The 20,885-nt window shown below is 42.8% G+C and overlaps 1 protein-coding gene across 1 annotated transcript in view; it reads right to left on the bottom strand.

Moving 5' to 3' along the window:
- The window catches only part of FARS2 (phenylalanyl-tRNA synthetase 2, mitochondrial), a 512,610-nt gene that overhangs the window by 135,746 nt on the left and 355,979 nt on the right, over positions 1-20,885 (bottom strand). Inside the window, exon 6 of the mRNA XM_030817258.1 lies at positions 16,752-16,903. Within this exon, the coding sequence (XP_030673118.1) occupies positions 16,752-16,903 (152 nt within the window). The remainder of the gene's footprint in view (positions 1-16,751; positions 16,904-20,885) is intronic.

Here is a 20,885-nt window from a genome sequence, read left to right as displayed (position 1 = left end):
GTATTTTTCTACCATTGAACTGACTATTAGAAGACTACTCATTGTCAAATCCATGTGGTCTGCGCTTGTTTTCTGACGACACTACGGTCTGGCTCCTGCAGGAGACTGTACCTTCCAATGGCTTTCATTCCCAGCCTCTGCTCTTTGACTTCCACCTCTTGGGTCTCCCTTCTTAGTTCCTCACTCACTCTCTCCAGCATCCTTTAAACCTTGGTGTTCCCTCGGGTCCTTTCCTCACCTTGCTCTTCGCCTGTTCTAGACATTCACCAGGCACTGAGGTCACGTCTGGAGCTCCAGTGGTCAGGAGCAGCACACATTCCAATCCTTGGCCTCTCTCTGCTGAGCTCTTACGCTAACATTCCCCTGTGTCCTGCCTCAAACTCAGGAAGTCCAAAAGTCAATAAATCATCTTCTCCACCGAAGCACTGCTGCCCCTACTTAATCCTCATCTCCATTCCAACAACCAAACTCTTGGCCACACAGGTCAGGACTCTGGGAGTTATGTGGTTTCTTCATCCCCAGGATCTCTCCTTTGAACTGGCCCCCTTTCCCATAGATTTGAGCTCCTGTCTTTTTTTAATATTGTCAGCTTCTCCCCACAAGGCCCCCGGCACTGACTCAGCCCAGACTCTCATCTCCTCTCAGTCAGACTATTTATTAAAATTTTCCTTGACCTGTTTTCCAACCACCAACTTTACCCTTGGCCAACATAGTTAAGATAGGTAATCATTTAAAAACTGCACATAGTAGAATTATTTAATGACTCTCCACATTTTCTACCAGGAAAGCCCACATTTTTATAAGGGAATACAGGCTTTAGGATCTAGTCCCTCATCTCCCCAGCCTCGTTTTCCCATCTCTCCCATCCTCCCTATTACTCTGTTCACACGAAATCACTCTCACAGTTCTGTCTTTATACGTGGGCAACATGTACAAAGATAGACATATACATTCTACCTGAAATTTCTAGGCCCCTTCCATATCAAATTCCTATTTGTTTTTCAAGACTCAGCTGAACCACAATCTGCAAACATTTCTTGAGTATATAAGGCAAAGTAAGGTGCTTACCCCTGTTTGAAATCATGGTGACACGTTTCTAATTTAAGAAATTCTTTCACAATGAATCACATTTATCTATGTGATACCTCCTATCAGACCGTGAGCTTCTTGAGGACAAGCACTCATTTTTTAAAAGTTATTTTTATATCTCAGACCATAAATATCACAGATGGCAAACTGCCTCACCCATGGTAAGTGTTTAACCCATTTATGGGACATCCTGTGATCCCTGGAACAGATGTGTTAAAACCTGACATGGTGCTGATTTTCAGCTGTTCTAGCTATAAGGAAAAGAATCATTTTCAGTTCATACTGAAATGGTCACCTCAGCCTCAACCCTGTGGTGCTCCAGAGTTCTCTCACAGGGAAGTTGATCACTTCAACCTCTTACCTCTTCCTTCTTGTCCTCTTCCAGTGCCTGAAGTCTGCAACTGCATGTGTTTTAGAACTCATTTGATCTCAGGTGCTGGCAACGCACATCAAACCAGCTTAAAGAACAGGAGAATTACCACCGGCTCAGGGAATCTGAGGAAGGCCTGGATAACCAAGCTGTGGGAAGGGCAGTATGCGGCTGGGTGCCAGGACACCAGGGAACCAGGGATTCAGGCACACCAGCACCTTCCCTCCATCTCTCATCTCTGTTCACCACATTCTCCCCTTGATGGGAAACGTGGCCAGGGATGGTTCCTAGGTACTCACAGCTTCAGCCGCTGGAGGAGTAACCCAAGTGCCCTTTGGTTTTCTGTCCAAACATTACAGAGAAGAGGCCTTGCCTGCCCAGCTTTGCTGGGTGCCCATCTTCAGATCTGTCCACGGGGCCAAAGCGTGGAGTCCCACTCTGCCAACATGGAGGCTCCCTTACTGACCATGCATTTGGGGGAAGAAGCTGCTTCTAGAAAGGGGTTCTGACAGCCCGGGCCAGAGGTCCACTATTGCTGTCACTCCAAATAGGATGGTCTAGGGACACAGTGGTTTGGAAATTACACCTTCAAGAGACCTGAAGTTTCTCTGCCTTCCCTGTACAAACAAGCTTTTTTCCTCCTTTCATGTTACCTTCCTTCAGAAATTTTCCCTGCTCCTCATCTGTGGCAAACAAACAAGCAAACTTACACACAAACACACTACAATTTGACTCCTTGAATTTCTATCCAACCCTGTGATCTCCCCTCTTCCTGTCAGAAAGGGTTTCCCAGGTAACCGTGAATAATTTACATACTTCCTACAGTTTTCTGCTCCTGGAAGCTAAAGAGTTTAAAACTATATTTCGTATAGGATATGACCAACCTTGTTAAAAGCACTTTTCTTTTTTTTCCTTTTTTCCTTTTCCCTATCTGAATATTTGGCCTGCACCAAATAATTTTTAAATCAGCAATTTACTTAGGACCCAACTTACTGTATACCCAACTTCTGTTTCTAAGGAGTATTCTCCACCCCAGTCAGTTTCTCCCTTTCAATAAGTCATTATAATGGATAGTAAAGAGTTCTGGTCATCTATCTGGAAAACACTGCCAACTGAGGTTAAGTTGCAGCCTGTATAGCAAGTTAGGTCAGTTACACCTGGAGAAAAAATAACACAACATACATTGTTGGTGGAATTTCTTTTTCTTTATCATTAATTCATCAAAAATATGTATTGAGTACTTACTCTGTTCCACATCCCAAATATAGTAGAAAGCTAAAGACCCAGTAATTAATAGTAACTCAGTGCAATGATGAAAAGACGTATAAACACCATGCAATGTGGCAATTGCTATAACAGAGAAATGGGTTAGAAATGCTTATTCCATCATCACTGCAGAATTTCAAAAATTGTATGCCATGTGCATTGCCGGACAGGCAATGTGCTAGGAGAAATGAGCATATTTAATGAATTCTGAGATAATCAATTACTCTAGTAAAATTCTGTGTAAATGTCTAGACCACAGCTGTCATTATATAAATATTTCACCTGCTTAATTTTCACTACTAGTTTCCTCCTTCTCCATCTTACTACTGTTATTTCCTTTAGGGGGAAGTGAAAGCAAAGAAAAGCACCACACCTGTCAAACACAGAATCCAAAACCTACTGCAGGGTATGCCTTCATTCCCGAGAAGTATAACACAAATTAGGCTCCTCTTATAAAACACAGTCATGCACTGCACAACGGCATTTCAGTCAAAGAAAGACTGCATGTGCAATGATGGCCCCATAAGATTATAGGGGAGCTGAAAGCTCCCTATCACCCAGTGACATTATCGTCAATGTAAAGTCACAGAGCAACACATTACTCATGCATTTGTGGTGATGCGGTGTAAACAAACCTACTACACTGCCACTTGTATAAAGTATCTTCAGATACGTTCAGATACTGTACTTAACATTGTGTTACAACTGCCTACAGTATTCAACACAGTAACATGCTGTGCTTGTTTGTGGCCTAGAAGCAATAGGCTACACGGTACCCTATACAGCCTGTGTGTGCAGTAGGCTGCACCTTCTAGGTTTGTGTAAGTATACTGTATAATACTTGCATAACAAAATCTACTGACGAATTTCTCAGAATGTATCCCCATCGTTAAGTGATGCATGACTGTAGTTATGTTCACAAAAGATTATTAGGCAACTGGAATTTTGTTGATTTTGTCCTCATTTCTGAACTGTGCTCCCATGGAAAAGAATTTAGTCAAAACTGAGATCTAATCAGGTCTGAGGTGAAATCTCCAAACCTTTATTTGCATGGGTTTACCTGGAGAGGAAAGCCTAAGGAGGATTTGGGAGAGGGGCTGTGCAAGGCTGGTAGAAAGGTGGGGTTCAAAGCTGAGTTGCTGAAGTCCCAGGTGACAAGTTGACAGTGGGCAAAGTCACAGCTCTGAAATACCACTGGACACCATGATGGCTCCAAAGCCTCAACGGTGGTGTCCCCTGGGGGCCCAACGGGAGTCACTGTCGTGTCCAGTGGAAGTTAGCTTGCTGTGGACACCCCCTGGGACCTACAGAAATACTTTTGGGGGGCTCTGCAGGATACTGGGATCCATGACAGCAGGTAGGTGGCGATGCACTTGGGACATCTGAGTATGAACATTATTACGTTCCCTCATCTGGACCCGCAGGCTGGGGATGTCTGAGTCCGAGAACTCATTTCCTACGTGTCTGATGAGTGCCTTTTCCTTGAGGTAGTTCCCACTAGAAAACAGGGATTCCCTTATTTGTACTAGGCTTCCTTCAGGCATTATCTCCTTCCTGTGAATGTCATGGAACATTCCACTTTGTTTTTTCCTTACTAGACACCCAATTAAATTCCAACATGATAACACCTTCCCTGGCTCTAAACCATACATGAATATGTACATCACTAAGAAGCTGTACACTATTAAACAAAACGGAAACAAAGCAAAAAACCAGTTGAAGCCCCTGTAATGACCTGCTGGATGCCTGGATGTTCTAACTTAACCATCCCCACCACCTGCGCATCTGAGATTCAGCCTTGTAATTCCAAGCCCAGTCCCACCTCTCAGGAGAGACCATCTGGAGCCTGGCCAGTGGCTCACCATCAGGGCAGGCAGGCAGCCTTGCTGATGATTCTGCTGTAACAGCAGAGTCCCACATGCCAGGAAGTGGCCTCCACATTCCTCTATAATTGTGCCTTACCTAGGACTCCACTCTGCCAGTGACTGGATTGCTGTCCCCCTAAGCCTTATTTCTCTGTAACCACACGTCTGCCCCACCACACATGTCCATAGTGTCCACTGGCCACTTGTCTCCCTACCAAACATTCCTCCTAAGACAGATACCCAGGATCTTGGGTGCCATTAGGACCACTGGCAGACATCTGTGCACGTCATCAGTCCCTCCCCCTGGAGCTGACCTCATCCCTGTCTATGCTGGCCCCTTGCCTTCTTTGGTTCACCCTCCTGGCCACTACTCGAGCCTCAGTTATGAGCAAATTAAAGAAAAGAATTAGCACAAGAGACATGGGAGCTGCCTCAGCCTGCACCCCCGTGTCAGTCGTGGCCCTGCTTGTGTGATCCTGGAGCCCAGCTTGTTTCTTGCTCTGGAGAAGACCAGCAACGTGAGGCCCAAATCTGCCAGACCCGTCTGTGCTGCTCAGAAATGTGAATTGGTGAAGCGTGACTCCAATAGGTGTTACCTGCGTATCCTTGAGACTTTCTCACAAATCACAGGCCTGTCTTTAGTGACCTAACTCCAAGATCTACAATTAAGATAATGGTCCCTCTGAAGGGGCCAGGATGTATCCAAATTCATAAATCTCTTCTTTTTCAAGACAATATCATTAACTGTGGGAGCTATGGTACATTCAAGGCTGAGCCATGTGTGGGATGGGAAGAACTCAGGAGACAGAGGTGGATGGATGGTGAGTTAGGCGGGGATGAGGGGCAGACTCCCAGGCTGGCTCTGGACATCGAATTTGGGTGGTAGCCAGAAGGAAGTGATCTTGTGAATGGAGGGAACAAGTTTAAAGGCCTCGAACAATTCAGAGTCTCACTCATAACTGCCCAAAATGAGGGGGCGGGGCTGCCCCACCCTACCCCATTTCTGCCAGCAATTCTGTGACTTACATCATGTCGCAGGTTGCTCTTGGTGTGTGTTTAACTTGCTTGAATCTAATCATGAGGGGGTGGGACAGGGAGCATCAAAGGATGTGAGTTACTCTCATCCCTCATCTTGTAAAGAGAGTGTTCCATCGCCACACTACAAAAAGGTGCCCAGGATGCCAAAGGAAGACAATAGCCAAAGACTTGCTGAAAACCGCTAAGTGAAAGTTAAAAAGGATTTCACAAAGGTGTGCATTACAACAGCAGATCACTGAAGACACAGCTCCTTCAGCGCCTGGCTTCTCTCCCTGCCTAGCTGCTGTTGAGCAAACAGTCTCTCTGCCTCTGCCCTTCTCTCTGCAGAGACACTACTCCTGGGTCCCAGCCAGGACAGCACTGAAGGGAATCCCGAAGAATCTTTAGGCAAATGGTGACGTGCAGGGCAACAAGGAGGAACAAGGTGTTTGGGGACTGAACAAACTGTGATTTAATTCGTCTAATGCTGGTGTCAAACAGGGCTGCTATGTGATGGGAATGAGATGCACCCATCGTAAGCTGTTAAAAGAAAGCTTGGGGAAGGAGGAAAGAGAAAGGAAGAAGGGGAAAACAGATACCCAGGCTAAAAATAGTTCGTGAGAATTGCTTTTTCAGCTGTCTGAACCACCACAACAAAAGTTCTTATACCCACATCACCAGCATTACAATAAAAATGGAAAAGAAAAGGGAGCAGCCAGGAGAGTTTTAAAGAGGCCTGGCAGCATCTGGCCATCTCCTTGGTACTGCATGCTGTCAATTTCAAGGGGACACAACTTCTGACAAGCTCCCTGCACCCACGGCTCTCTCAAGATGAGCTGTCATTGGCTTTTCAGCACTAGGCTATCTTTAAGTTCAGATAACTGCACTTATTTGGCTCTGTCCAGAGGAATAAGACCAGGATGTGATTTGCAAACCAGAAATGTCATCTCATCTGCCACTGTCCACAGCATTTTCCCAACACAGGACCCAGAGAACACCCAGACTGGCTATATAACTCTGCTGACCAGCATCGATGCCACTTTACAAAGTCTTTTTTTTTTTTTTTTGAGACACAGTCTCGCTCTGTTGCCCAGGCTGGAGTGCAGTGGCGTGATCTAAGCTCACTGCAACCTCCGCCTCCCGGCTGCAAGTAATTCTCCTGCCTCAGCCTCCGGAGTAGCTGGGATTACAGGTGCGCGCCACCACGTCTGGCTAATTTTTGTATTTTTAGTAGAGACGGGGTTTCACCACATTGGTCAGGCTGGTCTCGAACTCCTGATCTCGTGATCCACCTGCCTTGGCCTCCGAAAGTGCTGGGATTACACACATGAGCCACCGTGCCTGGCCTACAAAGTATTTTTTTAATTAAAAATTTCCTCCTTAAATTGCAGGAATAACATGCATCATTTCCAAATGACAGTTTTATACAAAGTCTCATTCTGTTTCCCTTCATTATCACAACTTCCCAGTTATATGCATTTGGCTGCCAAGTCCAAGGCTCCCCGTTGTACTGATGTTATCCTTTATTTTAAAGAACAAGTTAGATTGACTATGACACTTACTGGTTTTTTACTCTAATAGCTAACTCGTTTTTTGGAACTGTCGTAATTTTCAAAGCATTTCACATATATAGTGTCATCTAGTTTTCCTAGCTACCACTTACGGATGATATTACCCCTGGTGGTAGATGAGGAAACTAAGACTCAGAAAAGTCCCAATATCACACATCTAAGGTGTGAAAAGTCAGGACTCACCCATGCCTTCCAATTCTAAATTCTGAGCTCTTCCACTAAACTAGATTGACTCTACTTCCCATAAACTATTTCCAGTCATTGAACAACAGTTCCTCTAAGGAAGGAAGGACTTTTTAATCACCCACCAAGCATTATGTAGTAAGTCTCCCTCCACTGACATAAACATTGCAGGAAGATGAAAATGAGCTATTGTCTTAATCTGTTCCTGCCACTATACAAAATAGCTTAGATTGAGTAATTAATAGAAATGCATTTCTCACAGTTCTGGAGGCTGGGAAGTCCAAGATCAAGGTGCCAGCAGATTTGGTGTCTGGTGAAGGCTGTCTCTCTCCACTTCATAGATGGCTCCTCTTATTCGTCCTCACATGGTGGAGGGACAAAGACAAAAGGGACGAACAGTGTCCTCCCCAAGGTGGAAGAGATGGAAGGAGCAGGCAGCTCTCTGAAGCCTCTTCTATAAGGGCACGAATCCCATTCATGAGGGCAGAGCCCTCATGACTTAATCATTTCCCAAAGGCCTCGTTTCTTAATACCAACACAATAGAGATTCCTGTTCGACATGAATTTTGGAGGAACACAAGCATTCAAACCATAGCAGTTACTATGCCACAGGCCTCTAAGGAGTTTCCATCATGTGGAATAGCCTAGAAAAGTTTAAATGCAAATAGAGAATAAAAGCTAAGAATGAGCCAACAATAAGGTGGTTACACAGAGTTCTACACATGGAGCTGACTGGTGGTAGGTCGGGGAAAGAGGAAGGCGGTGTAAAAAATCTGATGGGTCCTCCAGGTTGAAATTGCTCTGCCAATGGCTTCCTGCTCTGGCGAGTAGGGCTGGGCTGTTTTATAAGTGGCCCCTAGTGAGATTGACAATGGATTCTTAACCCAACAGTGGTCCATGTGCAGGTGGCCCAGCACCCCAGGAGGGAGCCTGATGCAAGGGGATCTGCCCAAAAGGCATGATGGTGTTCAGCTCAGTCAGTCAGGCTATTTCCCTCCAGAATTTGCACTGGATAATGAAGCCGACTGGCTAGAAAAGACTGCAGGTAACGTAGAAAGAGAAAAGATGTTAATGTGTGTATGGTGGGGAAGTAGAGGATACAGACTGGCCAGCAGAAGGAAGGACAGAAACAGAGCCAGAGGCACCCAGAGGCTGAGGGTCTCTGGCCCTTAGACTTTCCCTCAGTTCTGAAGAGCTTTCCAGTTTGGATTCAGGTGTATCCTCAGATAAATCCCCTTTGTCTTAAAGTACCCACCATGAGTGGGTCTATCCTGGCAACAGTTTATGGAAGCTGAGTTTCTATGACAGGTAGTTCACACACATTAACTAGAGTTGGGACTGTGTACATCTCATTCATAAGGGATTAGAAGGGAGACAGACATACACAGCTTGCTATTGTTTCCTTAGTAAATGTTCCCAGACTGAAGGCCTCTTTCCTCTGAATCTACAGCCCTGGATGATGGGTACCTTCCATTTCAAGTCAATCAAAGTTTCCTGAGTGTTAATTACGTGCAAGAAACTGGGAAGGCCATTCATTAGGCTTAACCAGCCTTGTTACATCATACTTTTTATTGCTATTTCACTTTTCGCATGTTATTTGGCACCATAAAAACTGGGATCTTGGCCAGGTGTAGTGGTTCACACCTGTAATCCCAACATTTTAGGAGGCCAAGGAGGGAGGATCGCTTGAGGCCAGGAGTTCAAGACCAGCCTGGGCAACAAAGCAAGACCTCCATATCCATTAAAAAAAAGAAAAAGTTAGTCAAGTATGGTGGCCTATGCCTGTAGTCCTAGCTACTTGGGAGACTGAGGTAGGAGGATCACTTGAGCCTAGGAGTTGCACTCCAGCCTGGGCAACAGAACAAAGCCCTGTCTCAAGAAACAAACACAAACAAACAAACAAACAACCCAGAATCTTGCCTCCATACCCTTATGACCCCACAGCAATTAACCCAATGTTTTCCACAGCACAGGAACTCAAGAATCAATTGGCAAATGTATTTATGGCACATCTCTTTGCACGAAGTTTAAGGAAGTCTAGAAGTGGTGGTGCCTAAATCAGAAGCTACGTAGTTCAAGTGAAAGAGAAAATAAAGAAGGATGTGTAAGAACAGTAAACCTACTGACATATAGGAGAAGGCCGGAGGCCTGTCCACCTGACCCACGTGGCTAATTAGACCCTGGGCAGGCATCTGACTCAAGTGGAGGCCATCCACCAGCTGCCTCTGATCTGGCAGGAAAAGTTGAGTTGGGCTAATCAGGTCCCTTTGCTGAGACCATCAGAATAACGCAAGGGACTTGAAGTTGGTGCTGATTGCTGAACAGTGAAGGTCATGTGGACTCCGGGCCCGGGTGGGGTATTCTGAACTCTGTATAAGACAAAAAAGAGCAGAAACGACATGGTGGGAAGGTGGGGAGAGACAGAATAAGTGTGAGAAAATGAAATGGAATAGGGAAGTGGTGATACCATGGAAAGAGTGAAGGTCAGACCCTTCAACTGCCTCAGTTCCTGCTCCTTCCAAAGCCTGGTTAATTTGTCCGGCTTGTCCTACATTTGAACAAGTGGGTCTCTCTGTTCCTTGGGACAAGAGCCCCCACTAGAACACCTCCTCCTGTGATGTGTTCTATCTCTTCTCCCCACCGCTCATAACATAAAATGAAGTACAATTTTATGAAACTTTTTTTTTTATAAGAAGCATAAGACATTCTTCATTAAAGAAAATCCCAGTGGTTCTCAAACTGGGGGCAATTTTGCCTACCAAGGGGGCACTGGAGACATTTTTTATTGTCATGTGTGTGCGTGTGTGTGTGTGTCTGTGCGCACGCATGGTAGGAAGGTTGTTATTGGTATCTAGTGAGTAGAGGCCAGGGGTTCTGCTAAACATCTTATAATGCACAGGACAAACAGTTACCGGGCCTAAAATATCAGTAGTGCAGAGGTTAAAAAAGCCTCCCCAAGACCAAGGGATGACAATGCAAAGCATATACCAACTTCTCTATGTAAGGGTCGAAAACTCATCTGATGTGCACATATGGAAAACAGCCATGATTGGGAAAATGTAAAAGTGTAAGAGCTGTTGTGTTAGGGTGTTGAGATGATGGGTGAATCTCATCTTTTCTATTTTCAAATTTTTATGCATTGGCATTTTTATTGGGCGTAATTCGATAAAGTGAAAATGAATGAACACATGGAAAAAAGAATGAAGAGAGGGAGACTGGAAGGAGAATGCACTGCTCCAGTACTGCAGGAGGAAGAGCTCTGACCAGGTCAACGTCCATGACTCATGCACACTGGGAAGCCAGGCCAGCCACACGGAGAAGGTGCCTCTCATGGTGAAGACCCTCTTGAGAATTCTGTCAGACACGGTCACAACTGTTCTAGTCTACCCACTTAAGCCAAATTATAAAAAATGGCAAGTGACAGATCACAGAAGGGAATATAACCATGAGCAAGTTCAAGTAGGGATGAAGAGAACTGAGAGGCCCCTTTAGTGACCTGGGGTTGAGGAAGGAGCTCACCTCTAGCATCCCAGCTCTGACTGAGAGTGCACAGACTCAGGAAGCCCCATCTGTGACTGTGAGCAGGAAGTGGCAGGCCAGCAGCAGTCCCAGGAACAAGGAGTGAGTCTATGAGCAGAATCGGGTTAGGGGCATCAGTGAATCCACCCTTTCAAACCTGCCCTTGCTGCAGGTACCTGGGGCATTTTTCACCACCAAACCCCTCCTTGCAGTCAAAGGAAGGGGATAGTGAAAAAAAAATTTTACTCCTCAATTCTAACTCTCAAAAAGGTCTGTCTTAAACCCAGACCAAATCTGACCTATTAAGGTCTACTTTATCTTACAGTCCATCTCCACAGTTCATAAATAATCAGCTGGCATCTCCAAATGAAGTGCTGGCAGCTGAAGGCAATGGCTAAGTTCCCCTGGGATACTCTTCACTCTTCCTCATACCCCATTTTGCTAAGAAATATTCTGAGCAACTGGTGTCACAGAATAAAACAAAAAACAACACTATAATTCCTTAAGGTGCATGAACTTGGAGACTGAAGATGATCAATGTATTCATATTACAAGTGTGTTGGAGGGGATATCAAGTTCATATACTGACATACATGATTGCCTTCTCGAGTTTCCCATTTAGTCAATGCGTCATATAGTACAATATTCCAAAGATGTCAAAGGACATGGCAACCTGGTTCCCTTCCCTACAGGTAATCACCATTCTATTTTTTGTTACATTAAATTTTAGAATGACAAGAACTCTTCTGCACATTAAGTGGCCCACAGATTAAGTGGCAAAGATCCTCTGGGAGAAGGTTCTAAATGACTGGCTGGAACAAAATGCCATTTTCTTCTAACCTGAACATCTATCCTCCTTCAGGGCACAAGCTGTTATTTGTAATCAAGAAAAAATTTCTCCATTTGTCTAATATTATGAAATTAGGCTCTTCTTCGGCAGTTTATGTCTCCCTGAAACATCCTGGGATCTGTTTTTGTTCAGAAAATAACACGCAACGTGTTCAACGACTTTGTCTTTCACTCAGTCCTATCGCGTCTCACACTTAAGCATGCTTTGATGTTAGGCAAAGAAAGGGTCGGCGCTCTTTTGCACTATCAGGCTATATTTCATTTATGTGTTTAGGGAATAAATCTTGAGGTCAAGGTTCAAGGTCAGGAGACCATTCACTTCCTATCACCTAAGTAGTCAGGGACTTGGTGGGGAGATGGGGAGGGAGGGCACACGTTGCTCAAGGAAGGATGATCTCCCAGTAGAGGGTTTTGGAATTTGGGAGTCAGAGTCTTTAAAAAAAACTTTATATCTCCCCCTCCCACAAATCAAGGGTTAGCAACCTACAGCCCATGGGCCAAATTCACATTCCACTGTCTGATATTGTAGTCAAAGCTTCATTGGAACACAACTAGGCTCATTTGTTTATATTTTATCTGTGACTGCTTTTGCATTTGCAGACTTGAGTAGTTACGAGGGAAATCTTATGACCCACAAAGTCAAAAATCTTCACAATCTGGTCAACCCTTGCCCTAGATACTTATTGAGGATCACTGCACAGTAAGCCATCATGACTAAATAATGTGTCCTTTTCCTCAGGTATATTTCCCAGTACTATAATAGCTAGGGTTTGCTTTGGCTGTCAATAATGAGATCTAAAACATGAGTGGCCTAAACAAGGTATTTCTCTCTCAGCTAGAAGTCCAGGGCTGAACTGACACAGATTCAAGCCCCAGGCTATTTCTTCTATGTTGTTGCTCCACTCCATACAGTCTCCATTGCCAAGTCCGCACCATGGCCCCAAATGGCTGCCAGAATACTAGCCATCACATTCACAATGCAGTAGCAGGAAGAAAAAAGAATACCCTCAATTCAACTTTTAAAGCAACTTCTGGAAATACCACTAAATACATCTACTTACAAATCATTGGCCAAATTTAGAAGTATGGACTTCTAGTTGAGTGGAAAATTGCTGAGCTAAAAAGTCAGGTTTTTGTTATTACAAAAATCGCACTAGGTGGAAGGACGGGGGCAGGGGGAATTGGATATTGAGAGATAATTCGCAATCTCTGCCACAGGAACCTTACTCCAATCACCAAGCCCCTTATTTCTTAATAAGGGACACATACCCTTGGCAGCCATGCCGTTTGGCATAGCTCCAAAAAAACAGTCTTTAAATATCTGTACGATATGTATTTAAGATATTGTAAGATCAGTGCCAATGAGGAATGTTTTCAAATTTCTAATCAAAAGTACTGTCTCCTTCAGAAGGAACTGAATAAGTTCACCTTGCAGCAGTCAGTATGGGGTTGTGTGTGTATACCTGCATTAAGAGTATTTCTAATACTCTATTTTTTTAGAAAAATATTTATTTTTTTCAGTGATTTTTTTTAATGGGGTGTCTGCCTGCCTGATCTGTCCCTGGGTCCACAGGACCCCAACACTACCCTACTCCCACTGCAGTCTTTCCAGTTAGCATGCCCACTCAGCATGCCCCTTGAACACTACCAAATTATCAAAAAGATTCAATGTTTACCCCCTCCTCAAGCGACATCTACCCCCCACATCCAGCACAACAGAAATTTCTCTCAGCTTCCTAGGTTTTTAGCATCTCTCTGTAACCCAGTAGGTTCTGAAAATCTCCAGTGCGAAAGGGTTACTCATCTCACTTTTGACGCTGGCAAGGGTGAAGCTACGGCCGTATCAGAAAGCAAGAGACTGTGAGCTCAAAAATTAAGAATGAATTCCAAATCCCTGATTCCAGAGTTTTCTGTAGGTTGAGCATCTCTAATCTAAAGATCCAAAATCCAGACTGCTCCAAAATCTGAAGCTTTCTGATTATTCAATATACATAAACTTTACTTCATGCACAAAATTATTAAAAATATTGTATAAAATTACCTTCAGGATACGTGTATAAGATATATACGAAAGAAATTTTGTGTTTAGACTTGGGACCCATCCCCAAGATATCTCATTACATATATGCAAATATTCCAACATCTGAGAAGATCCAAACTCTGAAACACTTCTGGCCCCAAGCATTTTTTGGATAAGGGATACTCAACTTGTACTAAAAAAGAATGGGAAAAAATTACAAGTCACATGCATTTGGCATATCAATTAGTACTTAGCAATCAGTCTTGTTCCAATATTTTTCCTTCTCTTCAAATGTAAATAACTAGACTTCCAGTATCAACATGGAAACTCCTGGAAATTTCTTTCTCACATAAAAGTCCAGAGCTGAATTGGCACTCCACAGCATCAGGGATCCAGACTACCCCATACATTCTATTTTCTGTAAAGTTAGGAGACAGATATCATCTGCAAGCTCCAAAATACATTTAAAGGCTGCCAACAGCAGCTGAAATCAAGTAGACGCCAAATGAGAGGAAGTGAAGAGAAGAAATACACAGAGTGGCACATCTCAGAAAACTCCAGCAAAAACATGTTTTTGTTGTTGTTGTTTTTTTTTTTTTTTTTTTTTTTTAGAGCTAAGGGTTACAATCTGAAGTGTAAAGTCTCTATCTCCAAGTGTTGATAATGGGGTAAGCAAAGGTAATTCTTCTGTTTCTAACAAGTGTAGATTTGGGGTGGGAGGAAGACCTATACAAAAAATTCAAAGAGATGAGTCATGTTTAAAGAAAGTTGGTTTCTTGGCATTGGAGAAAAAATAAAGCCTTAAGAGCATGAAAACAAGTTAGGTTGAATGTCTATCCCAGCCCCTTCCTGCTATGCCAAACCTCAACCTCCTCCCAGTCTTGTGCAAATAGCTGGTCCAGGAAACCCAACGCATTCAAATATGAGCGGCAAAAAAGCGATCATATGCACACCATTGACGGACCAATTAAAAAAGAATTGAGGGAAAAAAGAGGATAATGGCAGAGAAACAGAAAAGTCACAGAAAAATGTTGCCATTGGAGCATATGAAATTTCTGGCTAAATATTTTACAATGAATTTTTAAAATGTAGTGAAGCAATTTCTCTATGAAGGAAGACAGAAAGCAGAAATAACTCAGAGAAGAGATGGCAAGAAAGCAGGGGGAGCTGAAATATGAGCTTGCAGAACCCAGAATGGGCAGAAAAGCAAAGTAACTAGAGATGGAAGGTACACAAGGGAGAAAAGACAGAAGAAAACACAGTAAGGCACAGAGAAGATAACAGTGAGGAAAGCACACCAAATGAAGCAGAAATAAGAATCCTAAAACATTAGAAAGAAAATAATAGGTACAGAAGTCAGACAAAGGAGAGCCTACTTATGCATAACTGGATCCCTGAAGAATGAAACAGAACAGAACAATGGATCAGAACAAATCCCTAAATATATAATTCAAGAAAATTTTCCTAAAATAAATAAGGGTCCAATCCGATCTCTGAAACACAATGATATATACTAGGGAGAAAAGATCAAAACTGAGGTGGAGCCTGATAAAGTTGTTAAACTTGAAAGATAAAGAAGGAATCCTTTAAAACAAAAAGCAAAAAGATCAAGTATGGTACCAGATTTCTTTATATGAAATTAAACTTGAGAGGACAATCGAGCAGTACTTACGAGATCCTCCCTAGAAGAAAGACCAAGCCAAGATTTTACTTCCAACCAAACTGTTATTCAAGCGTAAACAGATAAACAGTTTTGAACATGCAAGAGCTCAGGGACTATTGTTTCCACAAGTTTTTAAGCAAAATTCTAGATGATGAACTTCAGTTATTTAGATGACTGGGGAAAGTGAGGCAAAAGAATTGGCAGTGAACACTGAACATCTTTATCTAGAGAATGAATGCTTTAAGAGACAAAGAAGGAAACAGGTGGGAGTCTGAATGACAGGATAGAATGTGGGAGCCAGGAGCCCTGACAACGTAGATATGACACACCTGGAACAATCAGGAGGGGAAGGGAAAATGGAGGTGTGAGTTAGACAGGATTTGGTGACTGTTTCTTCTCTAACAGCTAGGAGCCAAAGGGGACCATTGAGAGGTGACTAGTCAGAAATGCAAATCAAATCACGTCACTTATCTCTCTGCTCCTATCCTTCTATAGCTTCCCACTACAATTCGGGTAAAATCCCAAGTCTCAGACCTTGCAGGTTCTGGCCCCACCTGGCCCTGGAAACACATCACTACCCAACAATCACCACTTTACACAGCCTCCCCCTCGTTCCTCGAGCTGCCATGTTCTTGGCTGCCTTCTGCATCTCATGTGCCCTTTTCCCCCCCAGGACTCCCGTGTGCTATCTGGGATGCTCCTTCTTCTTTCTTCACTGCCCATCATCCTTCTGTTCTCAGCTTCCATGTCTCAAAGCGGCCTGCCCTGACTCCCCAGATGAAATTGGTTTTTTGATGACACCCAATGCATTTTTCCCTCATAATAGCACGCTTTCATAATTATGTATTTAATGTCTGCCTCTCTCACAAGACTGTAAGTTCCAAGAAGGCAGAGCAAAGTCTGTTTGGAACACATTTAATTCCTAGGATGTAATATAGATCTTGGTGTGTGGTAAGTGCTTAATAAATATTTGCTGAGAGACTATCCAGACACCTTCTACTCCACAAACTGCTCTTTCTGCCTCATTTCCTCTGCACCTGGAACATGCCAAGGTAAGAAGTCACTTCCAAAAACAATATTGAAAAGCTGCAGGACTTTTAAAAGATTCTGTTTCATCTATTTTCTTTACTAAGGCAGGAAAGATGGAAAATGCGTCTTGGAAAGATTTTCAGAGAGGACTGATATCAAAGAGTTTCCTGATAAGCTATACGTTCACTACAAATTCAGAAGACATTTTGTCTCAGATACATTGGGTTTCAGCAAATTTTATGATATGCTTCCATATGACAGTTATCACACAGAGACAGTCAAGGGTGAAATCAGAAAGCTTTTCACTTACTTTGGATGTACAAACTTGTCGATGAGATCGACCTTTTCCACCAGGTCTCCTCCAATCGTTCGGACTAAGTCATAGAAATCATTTTCTGTGTAATTCTCAGAGGGCAACCAGAATGAAATATCATTTATCACAGCCGGATATTTGCTAAGAGGCTAACAAAACAAGAGGAGAAAAGATACATGAACTTGTTAGTTGAACGAGAATATTTAAATTTTTCATAAAAAGTTGCACTTGACTAATTAGGAAATGCTAGTAAAACATCATTTCAGCATCTAAATTTGCAGAACAAAATGAACTTAAAAGATAAATCAATATTCAAAATTTGCAAATTCCATTATGAATATTACAGATTCTTATCACATTCATGTGTAACTGTACCATATATTATATTTATACTGCCATTAACGTTCAACTTAGTACAAAGAAATTTGAATGTATTATATTTCAGTTTTTCCCACTTGAATACTAGAGGAGAAAAGTTCAAATTTAACTAACATGCAATTCATTAACTTCTTGTGATACTTTCAGAAAGCCATTTTAGTAGAGAAATAAGAGCTTATCAAAATTGATATTTCAATTAGTAATGTCATTATTTGTTAGTATTTCTAATTACTAAAATAAAGGATTGGGTTGATAAGTAGTCACTTGGGGAATTATTTTTCAAATTATGCCTTTAAGGATGTGATAAACACAAATGTCCATTTCCCCCACTTTATTCCATTTTTTCCAGCTTATTAGTTCAGTAGTTCACCATTATATAGGACAGAGATTTAAAATTAGATATGTTTAGAAGTTTATTGCTTTCACACACATGCACACACATATATATATATCACAACTAAACATATAGCTCTCACATATATACATGAAAATTATACATAGATACATGTGTGTATGTGTGTATGTTTTGGTCTATAAGTTACTGCTGCAATAAAAAAAGTTTCGTTACATAACTATGAAATCCTAAGGGAATATCTGCTAAATTCAAACATCTTTTAGAAGGGCAAATTTACCAACTAATTTATGCCAAGCCTGACATTGCTATAAACCCTTTGGTGAATCATTCATCAGAGAAAGTATAAAGCTTTTACATGGCAAAATATCTGAAGAACTAAATGCTCAAACATAAATGATTATTCAACTTGAAATATCAATAAAGTTGTCAAACAAATGCATCAGTTTAGAACACACATTTCATACAAACACGATAAAGTTAGCATCCAGGTGCTGTTGACAAAATATGTTGGTTCCTGAGAAGCATTCTGTTTTCTCTCTCCTAAAGTCACAATGCTGTGATAAATGACCCATGGGTTAATGTAACAAAAGATGACAGGAGTTTGGTGGTTACGCAGGTTGTTTTTCCTTTTGACAATACCCTTTTGTTCCTTATGGAAAATGGAAATTTAGGGAGAGAAGAGGCTGAGATTGCCAAGAATTAGCATGGAATTTCCTCTTCAATTAATCCAAGCTGAGGTACCATACTTACTGAGTTCTGATGCGAGGCATGGTGGCAGAGAAATGGCAGAAGGTGTCCCAATGAAACATGTGTCAGCAATTCATGGACAACAGTCAATATGATAATAATGCAGGCACCCAGAACACAGGCCCCAAGACGTTATTAAAACACACATTATGGTAAATACAGTTTAAAATCCATGCAGTTTAAAAGAAAAACACAGACAGCTTATTGTATTGCAAGCCTATTTCAAGCTAAAAAATATAAAAAGTTTAATGGTTTAACGGAAAAGAAAGCATTTAATCCACTAATAGGTAGGTATCGGACATGGGATACCTACTAGTGGCCTTTGCTTTTTTGAACGGGAGAAATAGAATTTTGTTTGGGAAATAAGAGGCTAACTATAGATCATGGTTACTGAGATGTGGGCTTTCTTTCAGGTGCTTAACCAGCGCTGGTGGTAAAAACCATTCGGTGGCTCTCCACTGCCCCAGGAGAAAGCCTCCAATTCCTAAAAGCTTCTACGTCTTTCCGATGTTCTCTAGGTTCAGGCCAGCCCGGCCTACTGGGTTTCTTTTTTTTTTTTTTTGAGACGGAGTCCCGCTCTGTCCCCCAGGCTGGAGGGCAGTGGTGCGATCCCGGCTCACTGCAAGCTCCGCCTCCCGGATTCACGCCATTCTCCTGCCTTAGCCTCCCGAGTAGCTGGGACTACAGGCGCCCGCCACCACGCCCGGCTAATTTTTTTGTATTTTTAGTAGAGACAGAGTTTCACTGTGTTAGCCAAGATGGCCTCGATCTCCTGACCTCGTGAACCGCCTGCCTCGGCCCCCCAAAGTGCTGGGATTACAAGCATGAGCCACCACGCCCGGCTCCTACTGGGTTTCTTAAACACACTAAGTGGCTTTCTCCACATACAATTTCCCACCCTCCCTACCTCACTTCTGGCCCTCAGCCACCCTGTTCGCTTGGTATCCTCACAGACTCCATCAATCCCGTTACTGCACCCTATCCTTCTCCTGCACAGTACTTTTCATCCTCACTGTGTACTTACTTACTTCATGGCCATCTTCCTGAGAGGTTGCCATTTTTGAGGGTGGGGCGTGCATCTCTGTTTCCACCTCTGGGATCTCTTTATCGTGCACAGTCCCTGTTACATTGTAGGTATTCTAGAGCCTAGGGGAGCACATTACAGAGCCGCCTGCTGTGAGCAATGACTACATTACAGTCAATGCATTCAGCTGTGTTTTCTCTTGTAACTGCATGAGCTAATGGACATACCACGTGGGTGAGACACAGAGCCTTGCCTGCATCCCTGGATTGTCCTAGGGTTTAGCAACCATGTGGAATGGCAAAGAGGCTGAAGCTGGACAGGCAAAGCCACCTGGTAGGAACTTGATAACCCACAACCATAGAATCGTGGAATTTTAGAATCCAAAGGGACCTTCAATTACGTACATTATTCGTGTTTTATTTCTTTTCTTAACAGAAGGATGACTATTTTACTAGTTTTATCAGATAACTGCATATAGTCGTCCCTCAGTATCTGAGGGGGATTGATTCCAGGGCCCACACAGCTACCAAAATCCTCAGGTCCCTTATATAAAATGTTATAGTATTTGCATATAACCTATGCACATCCTCTGGTATACTTTAAATCATCTCTAGATTACTCATAATACCTAATACAATGTAAACGTTATATGAGTAGCTGTTATATTGTATTTTTAAATTTTTATTATTTTTCATTGTTGTATTTTTAAATTGTTTTCCCCAAAATATTTTTGACCTACGATTGGCTGAATCCACAGATGTGAAACCCCCATATACAGACAGCTGACTGCACTGATGTGTTCTTTTGTTGATCCTCTTTATAATTTTTTTTTTTAATAATTGAAAAGGGCATCAAAACTACAGATATGAGATACGTTTGTCAGCTTGCTACTTTCTGCTCGTGGACGCCACCGAAGAAGCATCATTAAAGCCTTTCTTCTCCCTGCTGTCCTGCCTAAGTCAGAGTCTCCTAAAGAGCCCAAACAGCTGAGGAAGCTCTTCATTGGAGGGCTGAGCTTAGAAACAACCAATGAGAGCCTGAGGAGCCATTTTGAGCAATGGGGAACTCTCCTGGACTGTGTGGTAATGAGAGATCCAAACACCAATTGCTCCAGGGGCTTTGGGTTTGTCACATACGCCACTGTGGAGGAGGTGGAAGCAGCCATGAATGCAAGGCCACACAAGGTGGATGGAAGAGTTGTGGAACCAAAGAGAGCTGTCTCAAGAGAAGATTCTCAAACACCAGGTGCCCACTTAACTGTGAAAAAGGTATTTGTTGGTGGCATTAAAGAAGACACTGAAGAACATCACCTAAGAGATTATTTTGAACCGTTTGGAAAAATTGAAGTGACTGAAATCATGACTGACCAAGGCAGTGGCAGGAAAAGGGGTTTTGCCTTTGTAACCTTTGACGACCATGACTCCGTGGATAAGACTGTCATTCAGAAATGCCATCCTGTGAATGGCCACAACTGTGAAGTTAGGAAAGCCCTGTCAAAGCAAGAGATGGTGAGTGCTTCTTTCACCCAAAGAGGCAAAGTGGTTCTGGAAACTTTGGTGGTGGTCGTGGAGGTGGTTTGGGTGGGAATGACAACTTTGGTCATGAAGGAAACTTCAGTGGTCATGGT

This window comes from Nomascus leucogenys, chromosome 8, assembly GCF_006542625.1.
Source record: "Nomascus leucogenys isolate Asia chromosome 8, Asia_NLE_v1, whole genome shotgun sequence".
In the NCBI taxonomy this organism is placed as follows: Eukaryota; Metazoa; Chordata; class Mammalia; order Primates; family Hylobatidae; genus Nomascus; species Nomascus leucogenys.
The sequence above is the reverse complement of the archived record's forward strand: the minus strand, read 5'-3'. Positions and strand labels throughout refer to the sequence as shown.